The 24,178-nt window shown below is 37.0% G+C and overlaps 1 protein-coding gene and 1 long non-coding RNA gene across 2 annotated transcripts in view; both read right to left on the bottom strand.

The window, feature by feature from the left end:
* LOC131998098 (uncharacterized) overlaps nt 1-24,178 on the bottom strand; it is a 195,174-nt gene that overhangs the window by 143,107 nt on the left and 27,889 nt on the right. The gene's annotated exons all lie outside the window — the stretch shown is intronic.
* Nucleotides 1,552-4,815, bottom strand: LOC131998097 (uncharacterized). The gene is made up of 2 exons (XM_059370233.1): nt 3,871-4,815; nt 1,552-1,751 (listed from the first exon to the last, which is right to left on the bottom strand). Exons 1-2 carry the CDS (start codon nt 4,488-4,490, stop codon nt 1,730-1,732), a joined length of 642 nt encoding a protein of 213 aa, XP_059226216.1. The 5' UTR covers nt 4,491-4,815; the 3' UTR covers nt 1,552-1,729.

Here is a 24,178-nt window from a genome sequence, read left to right as displayed (position 1 = left end):
AATCGCGAGATCGGTCTACATGGCAGCTATATTCAAATCTGGGCCCATCTGGGCCAAATTGAGGAAGGATGTTGAAGGGCCTAACACAACTCACGGTCCCAAATTTCGGCGACATCGGACAATAATTGCTCTATATAGCAGCCATATCCAAATCTGGACCGATCTGTGCTATATTGCGAAATATGTTGAGGGGCTTAACTTAACCCATTGTCCCAAATTTCGGCGACATCGGACAATAAATGCGCGTTTTATGGGCCTAAAACCTTAAATCGAGAGATCGGACTATTATTATTATTATTTATTAATAGATTGAATTCAAATTACAATTCAAGAATAGTATTTCATAAAGTTCTTAAATACAATCTATGTTAGGCTTAGCAAAAATGCTGTTAGCCGTAATACAATGCTTATCACTAAATTGTTGTTTGTTTCTATATGTTTCTTGCTTTTTCTTTTTTTCATTTTGGTTATTAAAAACTGAATTCATTAATAATTAATTTTCTATACTTAGTACAATTTTCTATGTATTTATATAGTGATGAGTTATTCGTGCCATTTAATATATTTAATACTTCGGACTCATTAAGGGAATATTTTCCGAAATAACTTTTTCTAAATTCTCTGTATAGTGGGCAGGCGCCAATAAAGTGAAGTGTATTTTCATCTTGATCTGTATTACACATAGAACAAGTGCCATGGGTGTTACTTCTGAATGATCTCGAGTTAAGGTCGAGTAAACCACCTCTAGCTTTAATGATTAAGCTAGTAGCTCGTGAAGATAAGTCAGCAGTATGAAATGGAATTATATTATACTCAAGCACAGAATAAAGATCGTGGAACTGTGAATTTCTTGCATCTGATTCAAATTCACGTTGTTCTTGAATTCTCAGTAATTCTACTATTTTGTCTGAATACATGCATATCGGATTTGTAGCATTAGCAGGAATATATTGTAGGGTTTGGCAAATATTTGACCATTCTTTTGCCCATAATGCATTCAATTCTATGATTTTCTCCGCCAGCAAGCGGGGCAAGCGGTGAGAGCTAAGTCGCAATATTCTATTAATGTAGTTAAAATGGATTCTAAGAGTGTTACAAAACATAGAAGAAAATCCAGTTTCTAGATACAACATGTAATTTGGTGTATTATTAGGCAAATAAAGCATTTTCTTAGTAAAAAAGCGAAAGAGCTTCTCTACATCATCAAACCTTGTGTAACCCCAAACCTGTGCAGCGTAAAACATTATAGATCTGGAACATGCATCGAATATCTTCATCTTATTAGTTTTAGCAATACTAGGGTGACTTATATACTTCGACCATGTGCTATTTATGGCCAGTTTGGAATCCGCAAGCTTCTTCTGTAAGTGTTTTCTAAATGACAAATTGTAAGTTATTTCAACGCCCAGGTATGTGTAACTATTAACAATTTCAATATTCTGATTTCCAAAGCACCACCTTAAATTCGAAGAGATTCTAGAACCTCTACGAAAAACAAGAATTTTCGATTTAGAAAGGTTTACTTTCAAGCTCCACAACAAGCAGTACCTCTCAAGTTCATAAATCATCTCTTGTAAGCCCAATGGAGAGTCAGATAATAGCACAATGTCATCGGCGTATAATAAGACTTTGACCGTAGTGTCCGCTACTCTTACACCACCAGGCAATATATAGGGAAGGTCATTCACGTATAACGAAAAGAGTACAGGACTGAGAATACAGCCCTGTTTCACACCAGATTCAACAGGAAAGTATTCAGAGAACGTACTTCCATCCCATACTCTACTTTCTGTGCCATCATACAGCATTCTTAATATAGTTACAAGTTTCGTAGATAGACCCTGACTAGATAGTTTATAAAAAAGGCTGTTTCTGGGAATCAAATCAAATGCAGAAGAGAAATCGACAAAAAACGCATATGTAATTTTGCCTTGTAGCTGGTTCAAAGAAACAATATTCACGAGGTTAAATATATTATCTATAGTAGAATACTCTCTTCTAAATCCAGCCTGAAATTCATTTAAAACATCGTGTCTCGTCAGCCAAAATGTTATACGGTTTAGCAGAACAGAGTTAAAAATTTTTCCGATAGTATCCAGAAGTGACAAACCTCTATAATTTGACGCCAAGTTTATATCACCTTTCTTAAATAGAGGTATCAATATTGACTTCTTGAAGGAAGTAGGAACATTTTCGTGGAGGAATATCTTATTAAATACTACAAGTATTTCTTGCAGAAAACGGCGAGGAGCAAATTTATAAAATTCGTAAGGTATACCATCGTTCCCGGGGGCCTTATTCGATTTAAGTCCTTTTAAAACGGAGAGTAGCTCACAAAATTCAAAAGGGGAGTCTAAAAGTGGGTCTACATGAAACGGTATACACCAGCTGATAATTTTGGAATTATCTTCGTTAACTAGTAAAGAGTTAAAGTGTGCTAAGAAATCATCTGCGTCTAGATTTCCTCTACCCTTAACATTACGTTTATTCAGAGAATTTGCCAGATTCCACCAATCCTTGCTGCAGGAAACAGTATCTAGTTCTCTGAGGTTGCCATTGAAATATTGCAGTTTCTTCTCGTTACACATTCTATGAAACTTAGATCTGGATGAATAATAACGCCTTCTGTTGATAACAGTGTGTGACTTTCTGTATATCTTTAAATTTTTATGCATATTGGATCTTAAACGAAAGCACGTCCAATCGAACCACTTCTGCTTAGGCTCAAAAAATGTTCTATTGGTCTTCTTTACCTGAGCCCGCCTAATTTTATTTTTAATGTTCTCAACCAAATCCTCTGACGATAAAAAGACGCAATCATTTACTGGCTCTGCAAGTAAACTTAAGTTGTGATTGTATTGAGATCTATGCCTTTCATCCCAGTGTAGCTTCTGTATAGGCTGTTGAGTAGTTTCTGTCGAACTTTTCGGAATCTTAATATCTAAGCATAAGGGCATGTGATCAGAAAAGGGTTCAGTGGCCACCTTGAACTTGTCAATATATGACAGAAAACTCGCCGAACTTATGCAGTAATCTATGACAGAACTACCCATTGCACCACAAAAAGTAAACTCCCCATCTATATCCTCTAAAGTTCTGCCATTTATGATAATACCGCCTATGTCATCAACAATACGTAGGAGATTCCTTCCCTGGGTATTAACGTTTCTGTCTTTGGAGCGTCTAGAATAGCTAATGTGGGGACAATCTTTAACAATGTTGTAATCTAGAACCTGTTCTTCGCCTATTCTTGCATTCATATCACCCATTATACAAAAATTCGTTGGGTTAAGGTCTTCCAAAAAAGAACCAAACCTTTCTACATCCACCTTCCAACGCGTACAGTTCAAATACGTAGGTATAAAATAAAATATATTTCCATCTAGACTAGCTGACAGCATTGTGTACTGAGAATCAGAGACGATAAAATTTAATTTGTATTTCTTTTTAATTTCTTTTTTGAAGCCGAAAAGACATCCACCACTGGCACGCCCAAATCTATTCACTTTAGTTGCGTCCTGCCACTGCAAATAGTAGTTTTGTAAATAAGACGAGAGATACGTTTGTTTATTGGGTAATACATGTGTTTCAAAGAGAAAGAAAATATCAAAATTATTAAGGTAGGTTATAAAATTTCCATAATTTAAAGAACTTTCGAGATTTGAAACATTATATGATAACAAATGGCACGAATCAAATTGCTATTGCGATGATGGGGGAACATTAAGGGTAACATTTTCAGCATTGTTGCAATAAACCTCAATGGGACTACCGTTATCAACAAGAATGTTGCTCAGAAATTTGGCATCACTTAAAGTTGGAGCTAGTATTTTTCCGTCGGCCCAGCAATATCTTTTATCATTCAAGAAGAGACAGAACTCTCCTAACCTAACTTTAACGTCTTTTTTATGCTGGGATACGATTTTGCCAACTTGACGCAGGTTGTATCTGGTAGACTGTTCGACAGCAGTATAATCCTTTTGTATATATATAAATTGGCCATGCAATTTTTCTTTCGTATTTAAAATATTTTGCACTTGGGAATTGGTGTCCAGTGTAAATACGAACGATTTTCCTGAAGATAACATTCTAGCGTACGATATGTTAACTACGATGTTTAATTTGTTGTTGCAGATGTCGAGGAATTCTTTTTTTGCCGTAAATGTAGTTCTACTTCTAAGTCCACTCACCACAATATTTGTAGTACGAGATTTTCTGTCTAAGGTTTCTAAGCGATTTGTTAGTTTCTTGATATCTTCTCTCAATTTACAATTTTCCTGTTTAAGTTCTTCCACTTCATATTTGATTGCAGTAAGGTCCTCTTTTTTGGCCACATCTTTCAACTTATCATCCAACACATCGCCCAGCTTACTCCACGAAAAAACATCTTGTTGGTTATTTATGTTCATTTTTTGATATGGTGAATACTTTTTTGGGGTACTGTGACTGTTTTCTGGTGATATCGATAATAGCGTTCTCTTATTATTCATTTGCTAATACGTAACACCCTGTGTTTTACGTTGAACGATTATATCGGACAGCTGTTTGATCGTTATCGACAATGTGGTTTGATAGAAGAGCGCAGCTGTTGTTTACTTATAGCTATTCGTTGTATTAGTATTACCAGCGCCTTCCAGTGATATTACAAAGTTTAATAAAATAATTTATTTTTTAAATGTGGTTTTTAACGACAACGGGAGTCGAATGTATGCTGCAAACTCTACTGCGGCAACCTCCAACGTAGCTCTATGGCTTAGAGTTATTTCCAATAATGGATGATACGCCTGACACGAAAAATTGGCAGAAAACTTGGGAACCAACAAATAACACACCCGACCGGACTATATGGCAGCTATATTCAAATGTGGACCCATCTGGGCCAAATTGAAGAAAGATGTCGAAGGGCCTAACACAACTCACTTTTAACTGGATTTTTTGGGCCTAAGACCCTAAATCGGCGGACCGGTCTATATGGGGCTATATCAAGATATAGTCCGATATAGCCCATCTTCGAACTTAACCTGCTTATGAACAAAAAAAGAATCTGTGCAAAGTTTCAGCTCAGTATCTTTATTTTTTAAAGACTGTAGCGTATTTCAACGGACAGACGGACAGACGGACGGACATGGCTAGATCGTCGTAGATTTTTACGACGATCAAGTATATATATAGGGTCGGAAAATAATATTTCGATGTGTTGCTAACGGTGGTGGGTATAAAAATATGAAATTTTTAGTAGTCTCTTTCTTAAGACGAATATCTTCAAAAATTTCCACAAGGCGGAAAGTGGCGCCTCGTGTTTAAGTTACCTCATGATATGAACTTTTTAAAACGCTGATTAATGTGTCTTCTACCTTTACTTGCTGTGTCTCTATGCTCCCTGGATTTTTCCAAAAAATAATTGCACTTTGTAGTTCCATTGTGAAATCATACCCTACCATACCATATTTTTAGCCCACCAACGCTTCATATCTTAATCGATTGTTTTTTCAAAAATTAAAAACAACAACTTTAGCCCATTTTAGCGAATATTAAATCCTCTTCATGGATAATTATGTTATTACAAAGCAAAAACTGTCCATGGGAGGACATTGTGTTTTCACTACTCGCAGTGGCCGTTGTTCAATATCTCACAGGCCCATAAAATGTCATTTATGATGCAAATTAAAGCCATTGTTAAGAATAACAGTGCGATAAATGTTGCAGCAGTCCCATTGTTTGTCACCGCTTATGGTCGTCGGTCGTACAGTTATTGCGTGTGCCTTTGTTTGGTTAAAAACTGTCAAGTGTGAGAGCGGTGTTGAAGTGGGCCATGGGCCACAATGAATTGTTGCTGTTGTTGTAATGCTGGTCTTTGTTTGTTTTGGCAGCAGCAGCACCATTGTTTGAGCATATTTCGCTTATGTTTATATGAGCCCATCATAAAAGTGGCGGAATGGGCGGCAATGTTTTAAGAGGCCTACTAGCTTCACTCTGCCCTCAATGGGCCTAGAAAAATGTGAACCTTAATTTAAAAATGAACGGATATTTGGCCAGAGGCCTTCATTGCTGGGCATACAGGCAAAAGCCAAACAAATTTATATACAGCGTAATTGATTTTAATTTTTAATTTAATTAAAAGCCAACACGAGCGGAAGCATGGCTTTTTACAAACAAAAAAAAAAACACACACACACAAAAATTAATAAATTTAATACGAATTCTGGGAACTACAAAGAATTCGGTGAAACAATCATAAACTCAAATAACTCATCCTTTGGCAACTCATAACAATTATTGCAATTTCTTGTTAATTTTTTCCCTGACATTGTCTTGCAAAATGGCTACCCTTGAAATTTATTGTTTAGATTTCCTTAAAGTTTTCTTATTTCCACACTTTTTTCTTATTTATCCCCCTTTTTCCTCTGGGGTGGATTTCTACAGCTCTACATCCCCCCCTAGTATGGTCTTGGTCTTGGCCATTACATGTTTCCATCTAACTTTTCCTTAGGTATCTTCTTTAGTTGGTTCGTTCAGTTTTAACCACAGCATGGCATTTGCGGCGACTTTTTCTGCTGCTGCTACTGCTGCTCCTTAGTGCTTCCTTTATCTGCTGCGTGTTGAAAGTTAATTACCAATTTTCTCCACTATAAATTTTATTTATTGCACTTTGCAATGTTTTTTGCTACTTCAGCTTTTCATTTCGTTTTAGTGCTCCTGCTGCCAGTAGTGCTACTGCTGGCGTTGTTGGTGCTGCTGTTGATGTTGGTTACACTCAGCACCAACTTGGCCAAGCAATTGCATTTTTAAGTCTCTGGTTTTGTTTTTGGCTGGCGAAATTGAGATTTTAATATTGAACGATAAAGATAATGTAATGAAAAGTGGCTATCAAAATAATTTCTTCTTAGCCAATTAAAAGAGTTTAAAGGTTAACTGAATTTAGTTGAAATTTAATCTCAAAATTCAAAAGGATTAAATGGGGAATTCAAATGAAAGTCAATAAATTGGGAGAAAAGTGATATTCTAAAAAAAAAACAAAGAATACACAAGCAGTAAAATTTCCAAATAACTAAGGAAACTATTTTTTTGTTTAAAGATTTTTTTACTTATTATTAGGAAACTTTTATCTTAAATGACAGTAAAATAGCTACCTACATCTACGTCTTATTATGAAAGACAAAAATCATTTTGAAGATTCAAATTTCTAAGACAATAATTTCCTTTTTGAAATTTTTTACTTAATGTTAAGGAATTTTTCTTAAAATATCATTGAAGATTAAACTTTTTAAGAAAAAATTTCTTTGTTGAAAAATTTATTACTTAATATTAAGGAATTTTTTCTTAAATTGCAGTATAAAAGGCAAAATATTTCTTATTGTACCCACCACCATAAGAGGGGGTTTACTAATCTAGTCATTCCGTTAGTAAGACCTCGAAATATTGATCTAGGACCCCATAAAATACATATATTCTGGAAATTTTGATTCCAACTAGCCGTCCGGCCGTCTGTCGAAATCAGGACCTTTCCCTACCCCAATGAAATTGTACGGAATATAGGCAATACGGTACCAAAAGATGCAAAGGGTGATTTTTAAGCCATTATCTTTTTGGCAACACTTGTATAAAAAAGCTCACTCGCTTCGTGTTTTGTTTTACTGTCAAACATCTTCAGTTTGGTCTATAATTTGACCATGAATCGTCTAACAAGCGAACAACGCTTGCTAATTATTGTATTTTATTATCAAAATGCGTGCTCTGTTAAGAAAGTTCATCGCGCTCTTCCTCTTCTTCAGCGACGAAGCAACTTTTGGCTCAATGGGTGTGTAAATAAGCAGAATTGTCGATTTTAGAGTGAGGATCAGCCATAAGCATTGCAAGAGCTGCCAATGCATCCAGAAAAAGTCACAGTTTGGTGCGGCTTATGGGCTGGTGGCATCATTGGACTGTACTTCTTCAAAGTTAAAGCGAATCGTAACGTAACTCTGAATGGTGGGCGCTACCGTGATATGATATCCAACTTTTTTGCCCAAAATTCAAGAGCTTTACTTGCATGACATGTGGTTTAAACAATACGGTGCCAATAACAATAACGGTAACAATAAACTTATTGAGACCGTTCGGGACCGGTCAATTGGCCGCCTAGATCATGCGATTTAACGCCTTAAGACTATTTTTTGTGGGCCTATGTTAAAGCTCATGTCTATACAGACAAGCCCGCTTCAATTGACGCATTGGAAGAAAACTTTGAAGCATTTATGAGTGAGATACTGGCCAAAATGTTGGAGAGAGTATGCCAACATTGGACTAAGCGGATGGACCATTTGAGGCGCAGTCGCGGTCAACATTTGCATGAAATAATCTTCAAACGTTAAATTATATGAACCGTACCGAACCGTAACCGATTCAAATAAAGATTTCACGATTTTTTTTTTTTTTTTGAATTTAATGTGTTTTTATACCCACCACCAAAGCATGGGGGTATACGCATTTTGCCATTCCGTTTGCAATACATCGAAATATCAATTTCCGATCCCATAAAGTATATATATTCTTGATCAGCATAAAAATCTTAGACGATCTAGACATGTCCGTCCGTCGGTCTGTTGAAATCACGCTACACTCTTTAAAAATAGAAATATTGAGCCGAAACTTTGCACATATTCTTTTTTTTGTCCCTAAACACGTTAAGTTCGAAGATGGGCTTTATCAGACTATAGCTTGATATAGCCCCCATATAGACCGATCGGCCGATTTAGGGTCTTAGGCCCATAAAAGTCACATTTATTATCCTATTTTGCTGAAATTTGGGACAGTTAGTTGTGTTAAGCTTTTTGACAACTTTCTGCAATTTGGTCCAGATCGGTCCAGATTTGGATATAGCTTCCATATAGACCGATATCTCGATTTAAAGTTTTGGGCCCATAAAAGGCGCATTTATTGGCCGAATTCGCCATTCGCCCGAATTTGGGGCAGTGAGTTGTGTTAGGCCTCTTAATGTTCTTCTTCAATTTGGGTCAGATTGGTCCAGATTTGGATATAGTTGCCATATAGACCGATCTCTCGATATGAGGTTTTAGGCCCAAAAAAGGCGCATTTATTGACCGATTTCGCCGAAGTTTCGGACAGTGAGTTGCGTTAGGCTCTTCAACAACTTTCTGCAAGTAGGTCCAGATCGGTCCAGATTTGGATAGAGCTTCCATATAGACCGATCTCTCGATTTAAAGTTTTGGGCCCATAAAAGGCGCATTTATTGGCTGATTTCGCCCAAATTTGGGGTAGTGAGTTGTTTATTTTACAATGTCGAATTTGGTTCAAATCGGACCATATTTCGATAAAGCTGCTATGGGGGCATAAATTATACATTTTTGACGGGATTGTGGCGAAAGGTGTTTTACATATATATCCGAGGTGGTGGGTATCCAAAGTTCGGCCCGGCGGAACTTAAAACAAGTAAACGTTTTTTTTTTTTTTTTTGAAAAACTTTCCTATAGCTCTTAAAATGTACCCTTTATTTTTCAGCCCAAACTTTCTGTTGCAGCAAACATCTTATTCCCATCTTCCCAGAACTTCATTCGATGTCTCAATAAGATTTCATCAACAACTCCTCCCGAGCAATATCATTAACCCATTGTACTTCTAATTAAAATTAAATATCACAGAAAGTCCTATGTGCCCTATGATAATGAAATTTTGGGCTCCTACAATATTTCTTAGCACTTCTCCATGACAATTATACTCAAAGATTGCTTAGTTTCAAGGCTTCTCCAAAATAATTATTTATTTATTAAAGTTGCAAGCAAATGACTACATTACACCATGGCATTGCCATAATGTGACTGTCTGCAATACCTTGCTTCTTGCCAACCAAGCAATTATAACATGTCATTAGTACCAAAGGACAATGTGAGAGAACATAGGATGGATGGAGGAGGACGACGACAACCCAATGCCAGTTGCATGCGATCTGTGAAATGCCATCATTCTTTTGGATGGGAGTGAGGAGTTTTGCACATTTGGGAACATTCCGACAAATGTACTCTCATGTAATTTAGTTATGTTAATAAAATTATAAACTGTGCTTTTGTTCAAACAACGAGACGACAACAACAACAACAACAAACTGACGATGACAACAAACCCTAAATAGATTTATTATGGCCATGAACCAAACAGGCAATAGCCCTACTTTAGCACTCAACATTCATGTTGGCCACAGTGTGAGTGTATGAGAGTGAGCATGTGTATACCCATGGAGTTTCTCCAATACAGTACCTCACTTCCACCTCTCCTTCCCCCCCCTGTGTTAACTCTTTGGAAATATTTGCCAAAACGGTGGTGCTGGCTGCTCCGATTTCACTCTGTGATAACTAAATGCAATTGTCAATGGAATAATTTTGAATCGATTTGTTATTTATGATTGCGAACCACACACACACACACACACACACACATAAACTCCATTCAACAAAAGTTTAGTTAGAATTGCAAAAACAAAAACCAAAATTAATTGATTTTCAGTCTGGCAAACTGGCCATTTGGGTCCGTTGGCTGGCCGAGTTTAGAAGGGGAGAGGATGTCAGACTGCCTCTTTGATATGTAAAAATATGTGCGTTGCAAATGTAAATGCAAATGTTGGAAAACTAAGACTACAAACACATAAACTCTGGGTATAGTATAAGGGTGTATCGTTAAGCACTTTCCAGTTACAACAAATTTTTGAAGTCAAAAAAAGGTTTTCTACATACTTTGATTGTATCCCACACTCTCAATCACACGCTATGTTTAAAACCATTTAGCCTTTATAAATTCATTTTTTTCTAAAATTTCGTTCCACCCTAATATCTCAGTTTGTTTATTTTTAACAAATTCAAATGCAATAAAATTAAAACTCCATTTAAGCCTCCGGGGTTTGGATTGGCACAGAGAGAGAGAGAGAGAAAGAGATTTGAATTGGACCCAGTGGTTCATATTCCTAGCTAGGCTTCCACATGTCCAATGCGAAATGACTAAATACCCTACAAGAAAGTAAAATAACCAATTGATTTTTTATGCCTATGAATTTTAAAGATTAATTGCCCCAATTAATTAAACAAAATCTTTACTGATATAAGCAATTTGTCGTCTCTGGTGCTTTGGTTGTTTAAAAGTAGTTGCATGTAGAGTTTTCAAAAACGTAATGCCTAATAATGCAGTTAAAGCCAAATCTGGTGAAGACCAGGGAGTAAACCTCACTTCCAGACATCAAATGTTAAAAAAAGGTTTCTTGGAGATTCCTTGAAGGAATAGATAATGAGTGTTGACTGAACCGATTACCTTGAAATTTTCACAGATTGTGTAGATTGACCTGGAAGACAACATAGGCTATATAATTTTTTGATATCGGGAGGGGGGCGGACCCTCCCCCTAACCCCACAAGTACTACCCAAAAATAAAAGTCGACCGATAGGGACAATATGGGATTCAAATGAAAGGTATTTAAGAGTAGAGTACGAATTTCATAATAAAAGTAGGGTCCAAGTACCCGGGGGGCCGCCCCTGCCCCAAAACCGCTTAAAATAGGTTTATTTGACAATCATGACAATATGGGACTCAAATGAAAGGTATTCAGGAGTAGATTATGAAAATGGTCAGAAAGTAGAATAGGCTTCATAATTTATAGATAGCGGAAGGAGTCGGACCCTCCACCGTTACCCCAAAAACACCACCCAAAATCAAAAGTGTATCGGTACACTTTTGATTTTAGGACAATATGGGTATCAAATGAAATGTATGCGGGAATAGATAACGAATCTGGCATACAAATTCATGTCGAAGTAAAGGGCTTCACCCACCCCCACAAAAACGCCCAAATTGGGCACATTACTCAATCACGGATATATGGGACTCGGTTTGTTTGTTCCGTATAGACTGAAAAACGGCAGAACCGATTTTCTCGAAATTTTCGCATATTATGTAGGCTGGTCTGGAAGGAAACAAAGGCTATATAATTTTTCGGTATCGGAAGGGGGACGGACCCTCCCCCTTATGCCAAAAACACAACCCAAAATCAAAAGTGGACCGATCGGGACAATATAGGTATCAAATGAAAGTTTTTGGAGAGTAGAGTACGAATATGGTATTAAAGATTGAGTCTAAGTACCCATCGGGTCGCCCCAACTCCAAAACTGCCCCAAACAGACATATTGGACGTTCATTTTAATATGGGGCTCAAATGAAAGGTATTCGAAAGTAGATTTCGAATCTGGCATACAAAATAAGATCGAAGTATAGGGGGCCATGCCACCCTTAAAAAACACCATTAGACCCATTATAACTATATGGTACTTGGCTGAACCGATTTTCTTAACATTTTCATAGATTGTGCACGTTTGGCTGTAAGGAAACATAAGCTATATAATTTTTAGACATCGGGTGGAGGCGGACCCTCCCCTTTACCCCAAAAACCCCACCCATATTCGAAATTGTATACGTTTGTCTGGAAGGAAACATAGACTATATAATTTTTAGGTATCGGGTGGAGGCGGACCCTCCCCTTTACCGCAAAAACGCCACCCATATCCGAAAGTGGTCCGATGGACATAATAAGGTTATCAAATGAAAGGTATTGGAGACCAGAATTTGGGTTCAAGTATCTAGCGGGTACCCGGTCTAGGTGGCACTTTTCCTCCTAAAGATACGTCAAATGGGTTATTTGACTCATTATGACAATATGGGACTCAAATGAAAGGTATTTGAGAGTAGAAAACGAATTTGATATCCAATTTCGGAGCCATGGGGTTTGGGGTACGCTCTAAAGCGCCCCCTTAACTGAACTTCATTTCCGTTGGGAATAAAGAACGAATTTGATATCTATTTTCAGTACAAAGTGCCAGTGGCCGCCCCAGCCCCGAAACACCCTCCAAACGGTTCATATATACCGGCCATGGCAATATGGGGCTCAATTTAAAGGAATTTGGAAGTGCAGCACGAATTTGATATTTATATGGGAGCTATACCAGGTAATGAACCGATCTGCACCATACTTAGCACAGTTAAATAAAGACATAACAAAACACCTCATAAAACAATTTTAGCCAAATCGGATGTGAATTGCGACGTCTAGAAACTTAAGAAGTCAAGATTTCAGATCGGTTTAAATGGCAGTTATATTAGGCCATAAACCAATTTGAAAGATACACATACAGATGTTGACAGTCATAACAAAACACATCATACAAAATTTTAGCCAAATCGGATAAGAATATCGCCCTCTAGGGGCTCTAGAAGTCAAGATCCAAAATCGGATTATATGGCAGCTACATCAGGTCATTACAATATACCTCATACAAAGTTTTAGACAAATCGGATAAGAGTTGCGCCCTCGAGAGGCTCAAGATGCAAGATCGGTTTATATGACAGCTATATCAAAACATGGACCGATATGACCCATTTATAATCCAAACCGACCTACACTAATTGGAAGTGTTTGTGCAAAATTTCAAGCACCTAGCCTTACTTCTTCGAAAGTTAGCGTGCTTTCCACAGACAGACAAACGGACGGACATGGCTAGCTCGACTAAAAATGTCATCATATATATTCTTTATGGGGTCTCAGATCAATATTTCGAGGTGTTAGTATACCACCATCCTATGGTGAAGGGTATAAAAAGGTATTCGGCAGTTGATGACGAATCTGAATACAAAGCCACCGAAACAGACATATAGATCGATTGGCACAATATAGGACGTAAATGAAAGGTTTCGGGGGTGAGGCGGGACACTGGCAAATGGTCCATATTTATAACCTACACCACCACTGTGGTACAGGGTATTATAGATTTGTGCAATTGCTGCAACGCTAAGAAGGAGAAGAGCTAGACCCATCGATAAGTATACGATCCGGCTTAGAATCACTTCCTGATTCGATTTATCTATGTCCGTCTGTCTGTCTGTCCATGTATTCTTACAATCAAGATACAGGTCGCATTTGTTGTCCGATTTTCACAAAATTTTGCATATCTCTCTTTTCTGGCCCAAGGACGAACGCTATTGATTTTCTTCGGTCCAGATTTAGATATGGCTCTCATATATATATTTTATCCGGTGTGCCTTTTTAAAGCTGTAGGAGCCACATTTTTGGTCCGATCCTTACAAAAGTTGGCACAAAGTGTTTTATTTTAACGTTCCAATATGTGTACAATATTTCATTGAAATCGGTTCAGATTTAGATATAGCTCCCATATGTATGTATCGCCCGATTTGCACTTATACGGCCTTAGTAAAAACAATTTTCGACCGATCTGCACAAAATTTAGCACGGATTCTTGCTGATCTTAACATATTTGCAGAATTTCATCAAAATCGGTTCAGATTTAGATATAGCTCCCATATATATGTATCGCCCGATTTGCCCTTAAATGGCCGTAGTAACTACAAGTTTTAACAGATCTGCACAAAATTTGACATGGATTGTTTTCTTACTGATCTTAACATATTTGCAAAATTTCATCAAAATCGGTTCAGATTTAGATATAGCTCCCATATATATGTATCGCCCGATTTGCACTTAAATGGCCGCAGTAGCAACAATTTTCGACCGATCTGCACAAAATTTGGCGCGGATTATTTTCTTACTGATCTTAACATATTTGTAGAATTTCATCAAAATCGGTTCAAATTTAGATATAGCTCCCATATATATGTATCGCCCGATTTGCACTTAAATGGCCGTAGTAGCAACAATTTTCAACCGATCTGCACAAAATTTTGGCATGGAATGTTTTCCTGCTGGTCCTAATATATCTACAAGATTTCATCAAAATCGGTTCAGATTTAGATATAGCTCCCATATATATGTATCGCCCGATTTGCACTTAAATGGCCGTAGTAGCAACAATTTTCAACCGATCTGCACAAAATTTGGCATGGAATGTTTTCCTGCTGGTCCTAATATATCTACAAGATTTCATCAAAATCGGTTCAAATTTAGATATAGCTCCCATATATATGTATCGCCCGATTTGCACTTAAATGGCCGCAGTAGCAACAATTTTCAACCGATCTGCACAAAATTTGGCATAGATTGTTTTCTTGCAGATCTTAATATATTTGCAGAATTTCATCAAAATCGGTGAAGATTTAGATATAGCTCCCATATATATGTACGGCCGATTTACTCTTAAATGGCCGTAGTAGCAACAATTTTCAACCGATCTGCACAAAATTTGGCATGGAATGTTTTCCTGCTGGTCCTAATATATCCACAAGATTTCATCAAAATCGGTTTAGATTTCGATATAGCTATTATATAAATATATATTTATATATTGCCCGAATTTATAGTTGTAGGATAGGAGTAGGGTATTATATAGTCGGCTCCGCCCGACTTTTGCCTTTCCTTACTTATATCAGATTTGTAAACCACCTAAAAAAAATAACAGAGATGTTGAGCATTTTTTATTTTTTATTTTTGGCTTATTCAAACCAAACCAGCTGTACGCCTTGTAGTGCAAATTAAAGTCGTCTTTGCCACCTTTAAAAATCACAGTAGCATAAAACTTATGTACTCATATGTTACTGCAATAGGAGTTTACGATACGGCTTTACTGTTCAAATCATGCTCGTAAATTATGTTTTGTTTGGAAATTATTATTTTATTGTTTAATATGGATTTACTGGGAAATATGACCAATGATGAAATATTTTATAAGCCACTTCATAAAATCCATATGTTTCACATAGCATCATGCCAGAAGAGAGAAAAGAAGAAGGACAGAGGATGCACAACAGGGCATTCGGAGCGTACTACAAACACAACAATTCCATGGTGATATCACAAAAGTCACCTTTTGCCGACTATGTGACCATGATACTAAGCGCTATGATGCCTTCTTCCTTTTTTTGTTCTAGGAATTCAGCAAAATTTTATTTTATATCAGCCTTAAATTTCATTTTTATCACTTTGCCATGTGAAAGCGAGAGAGAGAGATGTTCAAACAAAGTTTTAGACTTGTCGTAGTGAGGAGTGGTAGGTGGGCATGATGCTTGGTTATCAGAACTCAAGACTTTGAACCAATAAACATTCCTGTCGGCGCACTCAACAAGACATTAACGTGATATCATAAAAACACATTTCTTAGCTATGACCACGATTTCCGGCAAAAGCTTGTCGACATAACCATCTCAATAGGAGCCAAATGGGCGTGTGTGTGTGTGTGTGCATTGAGAAGCTTTAGCACCAATGCCACACCTCCAGCATATCGCATTGTCATGTTTGACTGTAGGTGAATTTGTAGATTTTATTGATATTTAACGTGCAGTTATAAAAATTATTAACAAATACGATGACGTGACTGAAATATATCCTGCCGAGAGATATCCCTAGATATCGAGATGATGATGATGCCAGGCAAATAAAAAAAACACTTTTCTCTGCCTTTTTACCTTTTTTCTACTTCTTCCCTGTTTTTCCTCCTTGTGTCTCTACTGCTGCTCAGCATCCTTATCAATATTTTATTTATATGGTATTCATAATTCTGGCATACTTTCATAACTTTTGCGAGTATATATTGCGAGACATATTTTAATTATGATGAAGCCGCCGACATAAACAGCGCGTGCATGTGGCTCATTTCGTTTTGTTTTCTTTACTTTGGCTTTAAAGCCCCATAATGATCTCATGTGCATTTTTAATGAATTTTTGCGATTCCTTGGGTTTTTTGTTCATTTAAAATGCCACAAGCCGCAGCAAAAGGATCGATGTCTTGCGTCCTGCTGTGTGTGAGCGCTGCCAATGCGGCGGCTTAATGGCAACTCTTTGCTTATTTTGCATTATTGGGGTTTTTCGCCGCCAAAAACAGATCTGCATATGCCTGAAACAACCTAATGAGATATTTAACCATGGAAAGATTTACAAACACCCAGCACTCCTTTTATTTCGACCCAAAGAACACAAAAAGCACAGTTTCGTTCCCATTTTATGCTTTACACATAGCCAGGTAATAAGCCAATCGCAGCAAGGTTGAACAGATAAACGAATGATGCTATGGATACATTTTTTATAAGGCAGATGCAAAATACGAACCACTTTGGTGCGTTCAGTTTCTACACTCACTGAAGTTCATGATAAATTGTCTGAGAATTCTGTTCGCCGGTGCCTGCAAAGGTATTATGGTAAAATTATTGTATTCTGGGGTTTAATTTTAATAAGCCTGGTGTTTTTTTTTCAATAATTGCGGCATACAGATGGAGTTCAAGGATATTTATCTTCGACATATACAAACGATTGTTGGGGAATGATATATGGCATATGGATTATAATAATTGAAGTACATATTCAATCTCATAAATGAAATCGAAGTGTAAAATAGTCCTTGAAAGCTTATACACTCAAAGAAAAAAGTTTGCTGAATATAGCAAACACTATCTGCTGAATATAAGTAGTTAATGTTGCTGCCATTGCAGCAGTAGTTCTGCTATTGAGGCCGTAGTTCTGCCATTAAAGCAGTAGTTCTGCAAATTCAGAACAGCAGGCTTACTGCTGAAAAGTCTGTTGTTTGCTGAAACTGACAGCTGCTTAATTTCTAAAAAAAATCTAAAAAGTAATCAAAACAACTAACTGACAAACATAACAAAAAAAATGTTAGCAGATTTTGTTTGCTGATTTAGCTGACTCCATTGTTTGCTAATACAGCAGCCCTATGTTTCCTGAAACAGCAGTAAAGACTGCTTTCCCATTTTGAGCAAACAAAAACTGCTGTTTAAGCAAACTTTTTTGCTATTTGAATAACAAATTTGGTTGAGTGCAAATTTAATAACATCGATATATTGCCAGAGGCGGTTCGTAAATGTGCTAAATTGAAAAGTACATACATTTGGAGAATCTTTTCACCCACCGCCGAATTATGAGAAGAATATTTATTTTGATATTCCGTTCGGCATGTTAGCGATGTCCATCCGTCTGTTGAAAACACACTACAGTAAAAGTGTGCTAAATTCGGCCGGGCCGAATCATGAGAACCCACCACCATGGATTCTGCTAAAAATTTGCCTTCTATATATAAAAATGAAATTGTTGCGCTTTGTTTGTTTGTTGGTTTGTTCGTCTGTTCCGTATAGACTTAAAAACGGCTGAATCGATTTTTTTGAAATTCTCCCAGATAGTAGATTTTGAGACGGTGAAAAAAGGGTACTAAATTTGTTGATATCCGAAGGGGGACGGACCCTCCCCCATATCCCAATTTTCAAAAACGCCAAAACTAGGAGATGCGTGCACCGATTTAAGCGAAATACGAAATTGGTATAAAAATTTGGGTCAAATAACCTGTGTGGGGTGACTACTCATTTGTTATATGAATTTGGTGAAAAGGAGTTCTACGGGGCCTCCCCCACCCCATAAACCTCTTTAACGGGCATGAATATCCAACGTCTAAAATATGTATCAAATGAAAGGTCTTTGGGAGTTGACTGCGAATCTGATATACATATTTGGGATAGAGTATGGGACCGGCCCATTCACTAAATAATGCAAAGTCTATGTCAGTAGATTTCGAATCTAATGTTGATATAAGGATTCAAGAATTTGGGTTACGTCCAGCCGTCCTGCCGTTCAACAGGACATGTATATCGCGACAATGAAGGACTGAAATAAATCTTTAAAAATGTGGTATTCCAAGTGGTAGCTTTGAAATATGATATTGAATGTAGGTAACCAAAACCAAAAAAAAACTAATTAGTGTGGATCTGAACGAAGGCGATTGAAAGCAACCTTCAAAATGCTTGACATAATAGGGCCAAACAAAATCGTGTTATAGCACGATGCTGATTTTTCAGGATCCGCCCCCTAAACTACCTTCAAACTGGCCATGCTTCCCTACTATGGCAATAAGGACAGTATTTCAGTCAGTCAGTTCTACGTGCCGAATTAACCCGATGGAATCCTTCATCGGTTAAGAGATGCCACCTAAGTGCGTAAAACACTGCTACGACAACAACAAATCAATAGGGCATCCCTAACCGACACCCGAAATTTTTTTTGGAGAAACCCCACGGACCTTCGGCCCAAACAACGCACCTCATTTTCATGTTCCAGAAGCTAAACATAAGTGTGCCAAATATAGAAATTATTGGACTTTTAAAAAAATTTGAATCATTTTTGTAATTGTATCAATGAAAAAATTTATTGAAAATCTCAAAATTTTCAATAATTTTTTTAAATGAATCAATCAAAAAATTTATTGAAAATTTCAATTATTTTCTAATTGAATATGCAATTTTTTTAATTGAAAAAATTTTCAATTACTTTTGTGAAAACGGTGGTTGATATTATAATTTTCGTAATTGAAGCAGTTTCAATTAAAAAATTAATTAGATCAATTACTTTTGTGACTGAAACCGATTTTTGTTTTTTTTTTCTGTGTACGATGCAAATTAAATGTCATGAACATATATTTCCCAGACTTTGGGAGATATTTCTATCAGTAATAAGCTCAAGAAATAATAACAGAACCCACAAAAGATATGTGGCGTACTTATCAAAGACGGTTATTTCCAAAAGCACACAAAGGAGAACTTGGAGTGTTTGAGAGAAGAAATGATTCACTAGATCTTAAGATCAATCAGAATTGATTAAGATTACAGATCGTTTTGGACAGTAATATTGATACTCCTCATGATTTCATTGTCAGTTTTTTGGGAAGAACTTTATTGGCAAATACTCTAAGTACAAACTCGTCTACATTTGAATACAATCATTGTTCACAAGCCATGGTAAAAATATTGGGTTGCCCAAAAAGTAATTGCGGATTTTTCATATAGTCGGCGTTGACAAAATTTTTCACAGCTTGGGACTCTGTGATTGCATTCTTTCTTCTGTCAGTTATCAGCTGTTACTTTTAGCTTGCTTTAGAAAAAAAGTGTAAAAAAAGTATATTTGATTAAAGTTCGTACTAAGTTTTATTAAAAATGCATTTACTTTCTTTTAAAAAATCAGCAATTACTTTTTGGGCAATCCAATATAACTAAAAGTTTACAATCACAAATCTCATGTTGAATATATGGATAGACTGCAGCTAGAAAATTAATCAAAATGTTGAGTTAGAGTTTCACTGGACCTAACAAAATCGGAACTCATCACCTTTAAAATATTTTGTTTTTAACATTTTTTTCTCTTTCCAACATTAAAAATTTGTTTTCTTTTCCTTAAATTAATTTCAACATTTACTACATGTTTTCCAAGTGCAGAACATGACTTTGATAAAAATTTGTTGTTGTTGGAAAAATCTCTTGTTGTGTTGCCTTTGAAAGAACATGGATTTCCCCAGTCGGAATCGTTTAAAAATTGTGGCTGACACAAAACAAACATGAAATACGAGATCACAAAAATCAAGCAAAACGCCATTTGACAGACTGGGCGAGTAGTTGTTGAGCAAGTGAGTGAAAGGCAAAAATGCTAAGCAAATGTTTCGCTTTTGCGACATGAAAACCAAGAATAATAGAACATCATCATGAACCAATGCTCGAATGTTGTTTCGCTGTCTGTCTCGAGTATTTGTCTAAAGACAAATTTCAAATAAAAATCAAAACAACAGACAAACTAAAAGAAAATGTTGTAATTTTGTTGTTAGTCTAGAAATCGAAGCGGCATCTATGCTACAATGAATGATTGAAAGTTTTTCTTGTCCAAAGAAATGCCTAGGCTGCATGTTGCTGCATTTGTTTTGGGGTGGGGGGCGGTGTGCTTGGCTGGCTAATGTGTCACTATGCATATCACAGACTGCTGCATCTGTTGGGATTATCAAATGCTTGGAGAAGGGGAAAGAACTCTGTCCAAAATCTTTTGATGATGTGAACAAAGTAGTCTTCCCTTGCGGCAGGCGATGATGGTCTAAAGATGAAATGTGTGCGTTTGATTGCAATGAAACAATTCTTTCAAAGACACATTTTTAGTTTGCATTTCTTCTTACTTTGGAGACTAGTAAGGAGAAATGCCAAACTATACATGGATGGGGAAAACATCTCTTGGCCAGACAGCCTCTTTACAGTTTAGGCATAGACTAATTTCAACGCGCCCCGAATGTTGCAAGGCAAAACTAAAAATGGCATCAGAAATAGACGAAATTATTTGTCTGCGTTATTTTTGCTATGCGACTGTTTCTTGCAGCTCCCCTTGGTCTGCACTCTCTTTCACTCTGTTGCTGCATGTTGTCAAATAGCGAAGTCTGGTTTCTGCGGGATTTCAGTTGTTTTGTGTTTTGATTTCCTCAATTGTTCCTGTCAGGGCCTGTATTTTCCTATTTGGCTGGCGCACTCAATGCGCCTCACTTTAGCCTGCTTTGGTCTTGAACAACTCTCGTATGCTAATGCCACACATACCTATATGGTGGAGTTTGGAGTATGCGTATACGGAGAGAGTCAAAAATAAGTAACTGTTTGCAGGTACAAAATATTGTTTATGTTATAGTTACCAACATACAGATAACATCTCGTTCTACACCGGTAGTAGACTTTTGAAGTACATATCAGCAGTACTTGAAAAGTTAAATACCCACATTACCGCCTTCCAGAACAGAGAGACTACAAGGAAATGTGATACGTTATGTTAGCCAGTTACCAAGTTACTAGTTACCAAGTTCAAGTTTCCCAAAGTTACATAGTAGTCTGGCTATAACAGACGTGAAGGCCCAATGCTTCGAAATCTGTTCAATTTAGGTGTTATTTGAGACTAGACTATGAGACTGCAAGTGTTCCAACTGGAACGAATTGTAAGTTCTGGTTTAGGATGTACCCACGGAGGTACCACCCATACCTCTAAAACATAAATGTTTAGAGCATGACTTGCCAATACCTCATTATTTCTAAGGCCATCTCGATGTTAGCAGATCAAATGACTTAAGGTACAAATGTACATTTGTACCCACTTTTGGTCCTTTCTGTATTCGCTTATATGTTATTGCATTTGCATGTGTGTTAGTGCTGTTGCTCCCTTTCAAAAACTCACAAAAAAAAAGATTCCTTGACTTTTTGTTGATTTGCTGTTGCAATTGTCATTTGCTGTTGTTGTTATTATTGCTATTGCTGTTGTCATACAATTTTTCTTAGAGTCATTGTATGCTGCTACGTGTTTAATCCCAAATCCCGTGTACAATGATGCATGCCGAGCAATTAGTTAAATGGTGTCTGCCACTCTAGTGGGGGGTCACAAAAGCATTTGACAGTCACTCTCACTCCATCTTGTCGTAAGAACCACTGCTTAGACTACGATTTGATGGATGTCATGTAATGAAGGCCTAAACATGCACACTAAGATGCATATGAACTCCCTGTATGCTGGACTAACTCCATACGGTAGGAGAAATTACCAACAAGATCGCAGCATTGTTAAGGGATTTGCAAGAGATTTACATGGTCTTAAGAATAAAGAAATCGATATGACCGTTGATTATTTCAAAGTTAGCTTAAATCATAGATAGAAATCATTTTTGAATTGAACGAAATAATCTTTAAATCATATGTTTTATAGAAAAGAAACTTTTTATTTTCGCGGCATGTGGTTTCCCAGGAGTTTGCTACAAATCTCAAAGCGGACCCTCCCCCTTACACCAATTTTCAGAAACGCCAGATCTCGGAGTTGGATGATGCGATTTAAGCGAAATTTTGTGTGATCTCTTATAGTAAACTTAAAACAAATATTTGGTAAACAAATTTCGGATGGGGTACCTAGAGGGGACGCCCTACCGCCAAAACCTACCAAATGTATATATTGATCAATCACTATAATATGAGACTCAAATAAAAGATAATTAAGATTAGAAAACGTATCTGATATCTAATTGTCGGAAGAAGTGTTTGGTGGACCCCCAAAACACCCCTAAATCGGACATATTGTAATTACCGACCATGACAATATGGGACCCAACTGAAAGGTATTCGAGTCTGATATCTAAAAGTGGGACCATGTGTTTGGGGGGGCCTCCCCTTCCACAAAACACTCCCCAAACAGGACTTATTTAGTTATCATGGCAATATGATCTGAAATGAAAGGTATTTGAGTGTAGAATACGAATCTGATATCAAAATGTGGGACCAAGTGCTTGGGGGCCGCCCCTCCAAAGGGGACAAATTTACGACCATAGAAATATGGGGCTCAAATGAAAGGTCATTGGGAATAAAGCACAAATCCGTTATCAATATTCGGGAAAAAGTGTCTTTGGGGTCATCTAGCACCCATACCACTTCCCAAATAGGATGTATATGCTGACCATTGCAACATGGGGCTCAAATAAGAGGTATTTTAGAGTAGAAAACGAATCTGATATGTATTTTCAGGGTAAAGTAACTAAGTGGCCGCTCCATCTCCCAAAACACCATCTAAACAGGAAATGTGCGGATATTTTTGTTCGTTCGACGGATATTTTCATTTGATCGACCACTATACTGTGATTTCGACAGACGAACACTATGATTGGGACGAGGGATGTCAAATGTGTGCTTTTCCCACTAGATTTGGAGCTTTTTAGTTACCACGTAGGGCCAAACAAAAAATAGGAATAAGTGGACTCTTTTTGCATTTATACTTCGTGTTTTTTATTCTTTCTGCAAATTTGATTTTTTTTATACGCTACACTACTACTGTGGTACAGGGCTTTATGCATTTGTTTGTAACATCCAGAAGGAAGAGAGATAGACCCTTTGATAAGTATACCGATCGACTCAGAATCACTTCTGATTCGATTTAGCTATGTCCGTCTGTCTGTCTGTCCATGTTAATTTATGTACAAAGTACAGGTCGCAATTTTCATCCGATCGTCTTCAAATTTCGGCTTAGAGACGAAGCCTATTGAAATTGGAAAAAATCGGTTCAGATTTGGATATAGCTCCCATATATATGTTCGTCCGATTTTCAGTAATATTGCAATAAAATGGTCATTTGTTAGCCGATTCTCTCGAAATTTGGCAGGAAGGATTTTCTAGTGACTCTCACCACTACTGGTGAATCATAGAAATCGGTTCAGATTTATATATAGCTTTCATATATACATATCGCCTGATTTTCAATCCTAGTGCCACTGCAAGCGCATTTATTGACCAATCTTCCCAAAATTGTGTACAACACTTTCATCAACGACTTCCACATTATCTGAGAAGTTTGTTCGACATCAGTTAATATTGAGATATAGCTCCCATATATATGTTCGTCCGATTTGCAGTAATATTGCAATAA

Source organism: Stomoxys calcitrans, chromosome 5, assembly GCF_963082655.1.
Source record: "Stomoxys calcitrans chromosome 5, idStoCalc2.1, whole genome shotgun sequence".
Taxonomy (NCBI): Eukaryota; Metazoa; Arthropoda; class Insecta; order Diptera; family Muscidae; genus Stomoxys; species Stomoxys calcitrans.
The sequence above is the reverse complement of the archived record's forward strand: the minus strand, read 5'-3'. Positions and strand labels throughout refer to the sequence as shown.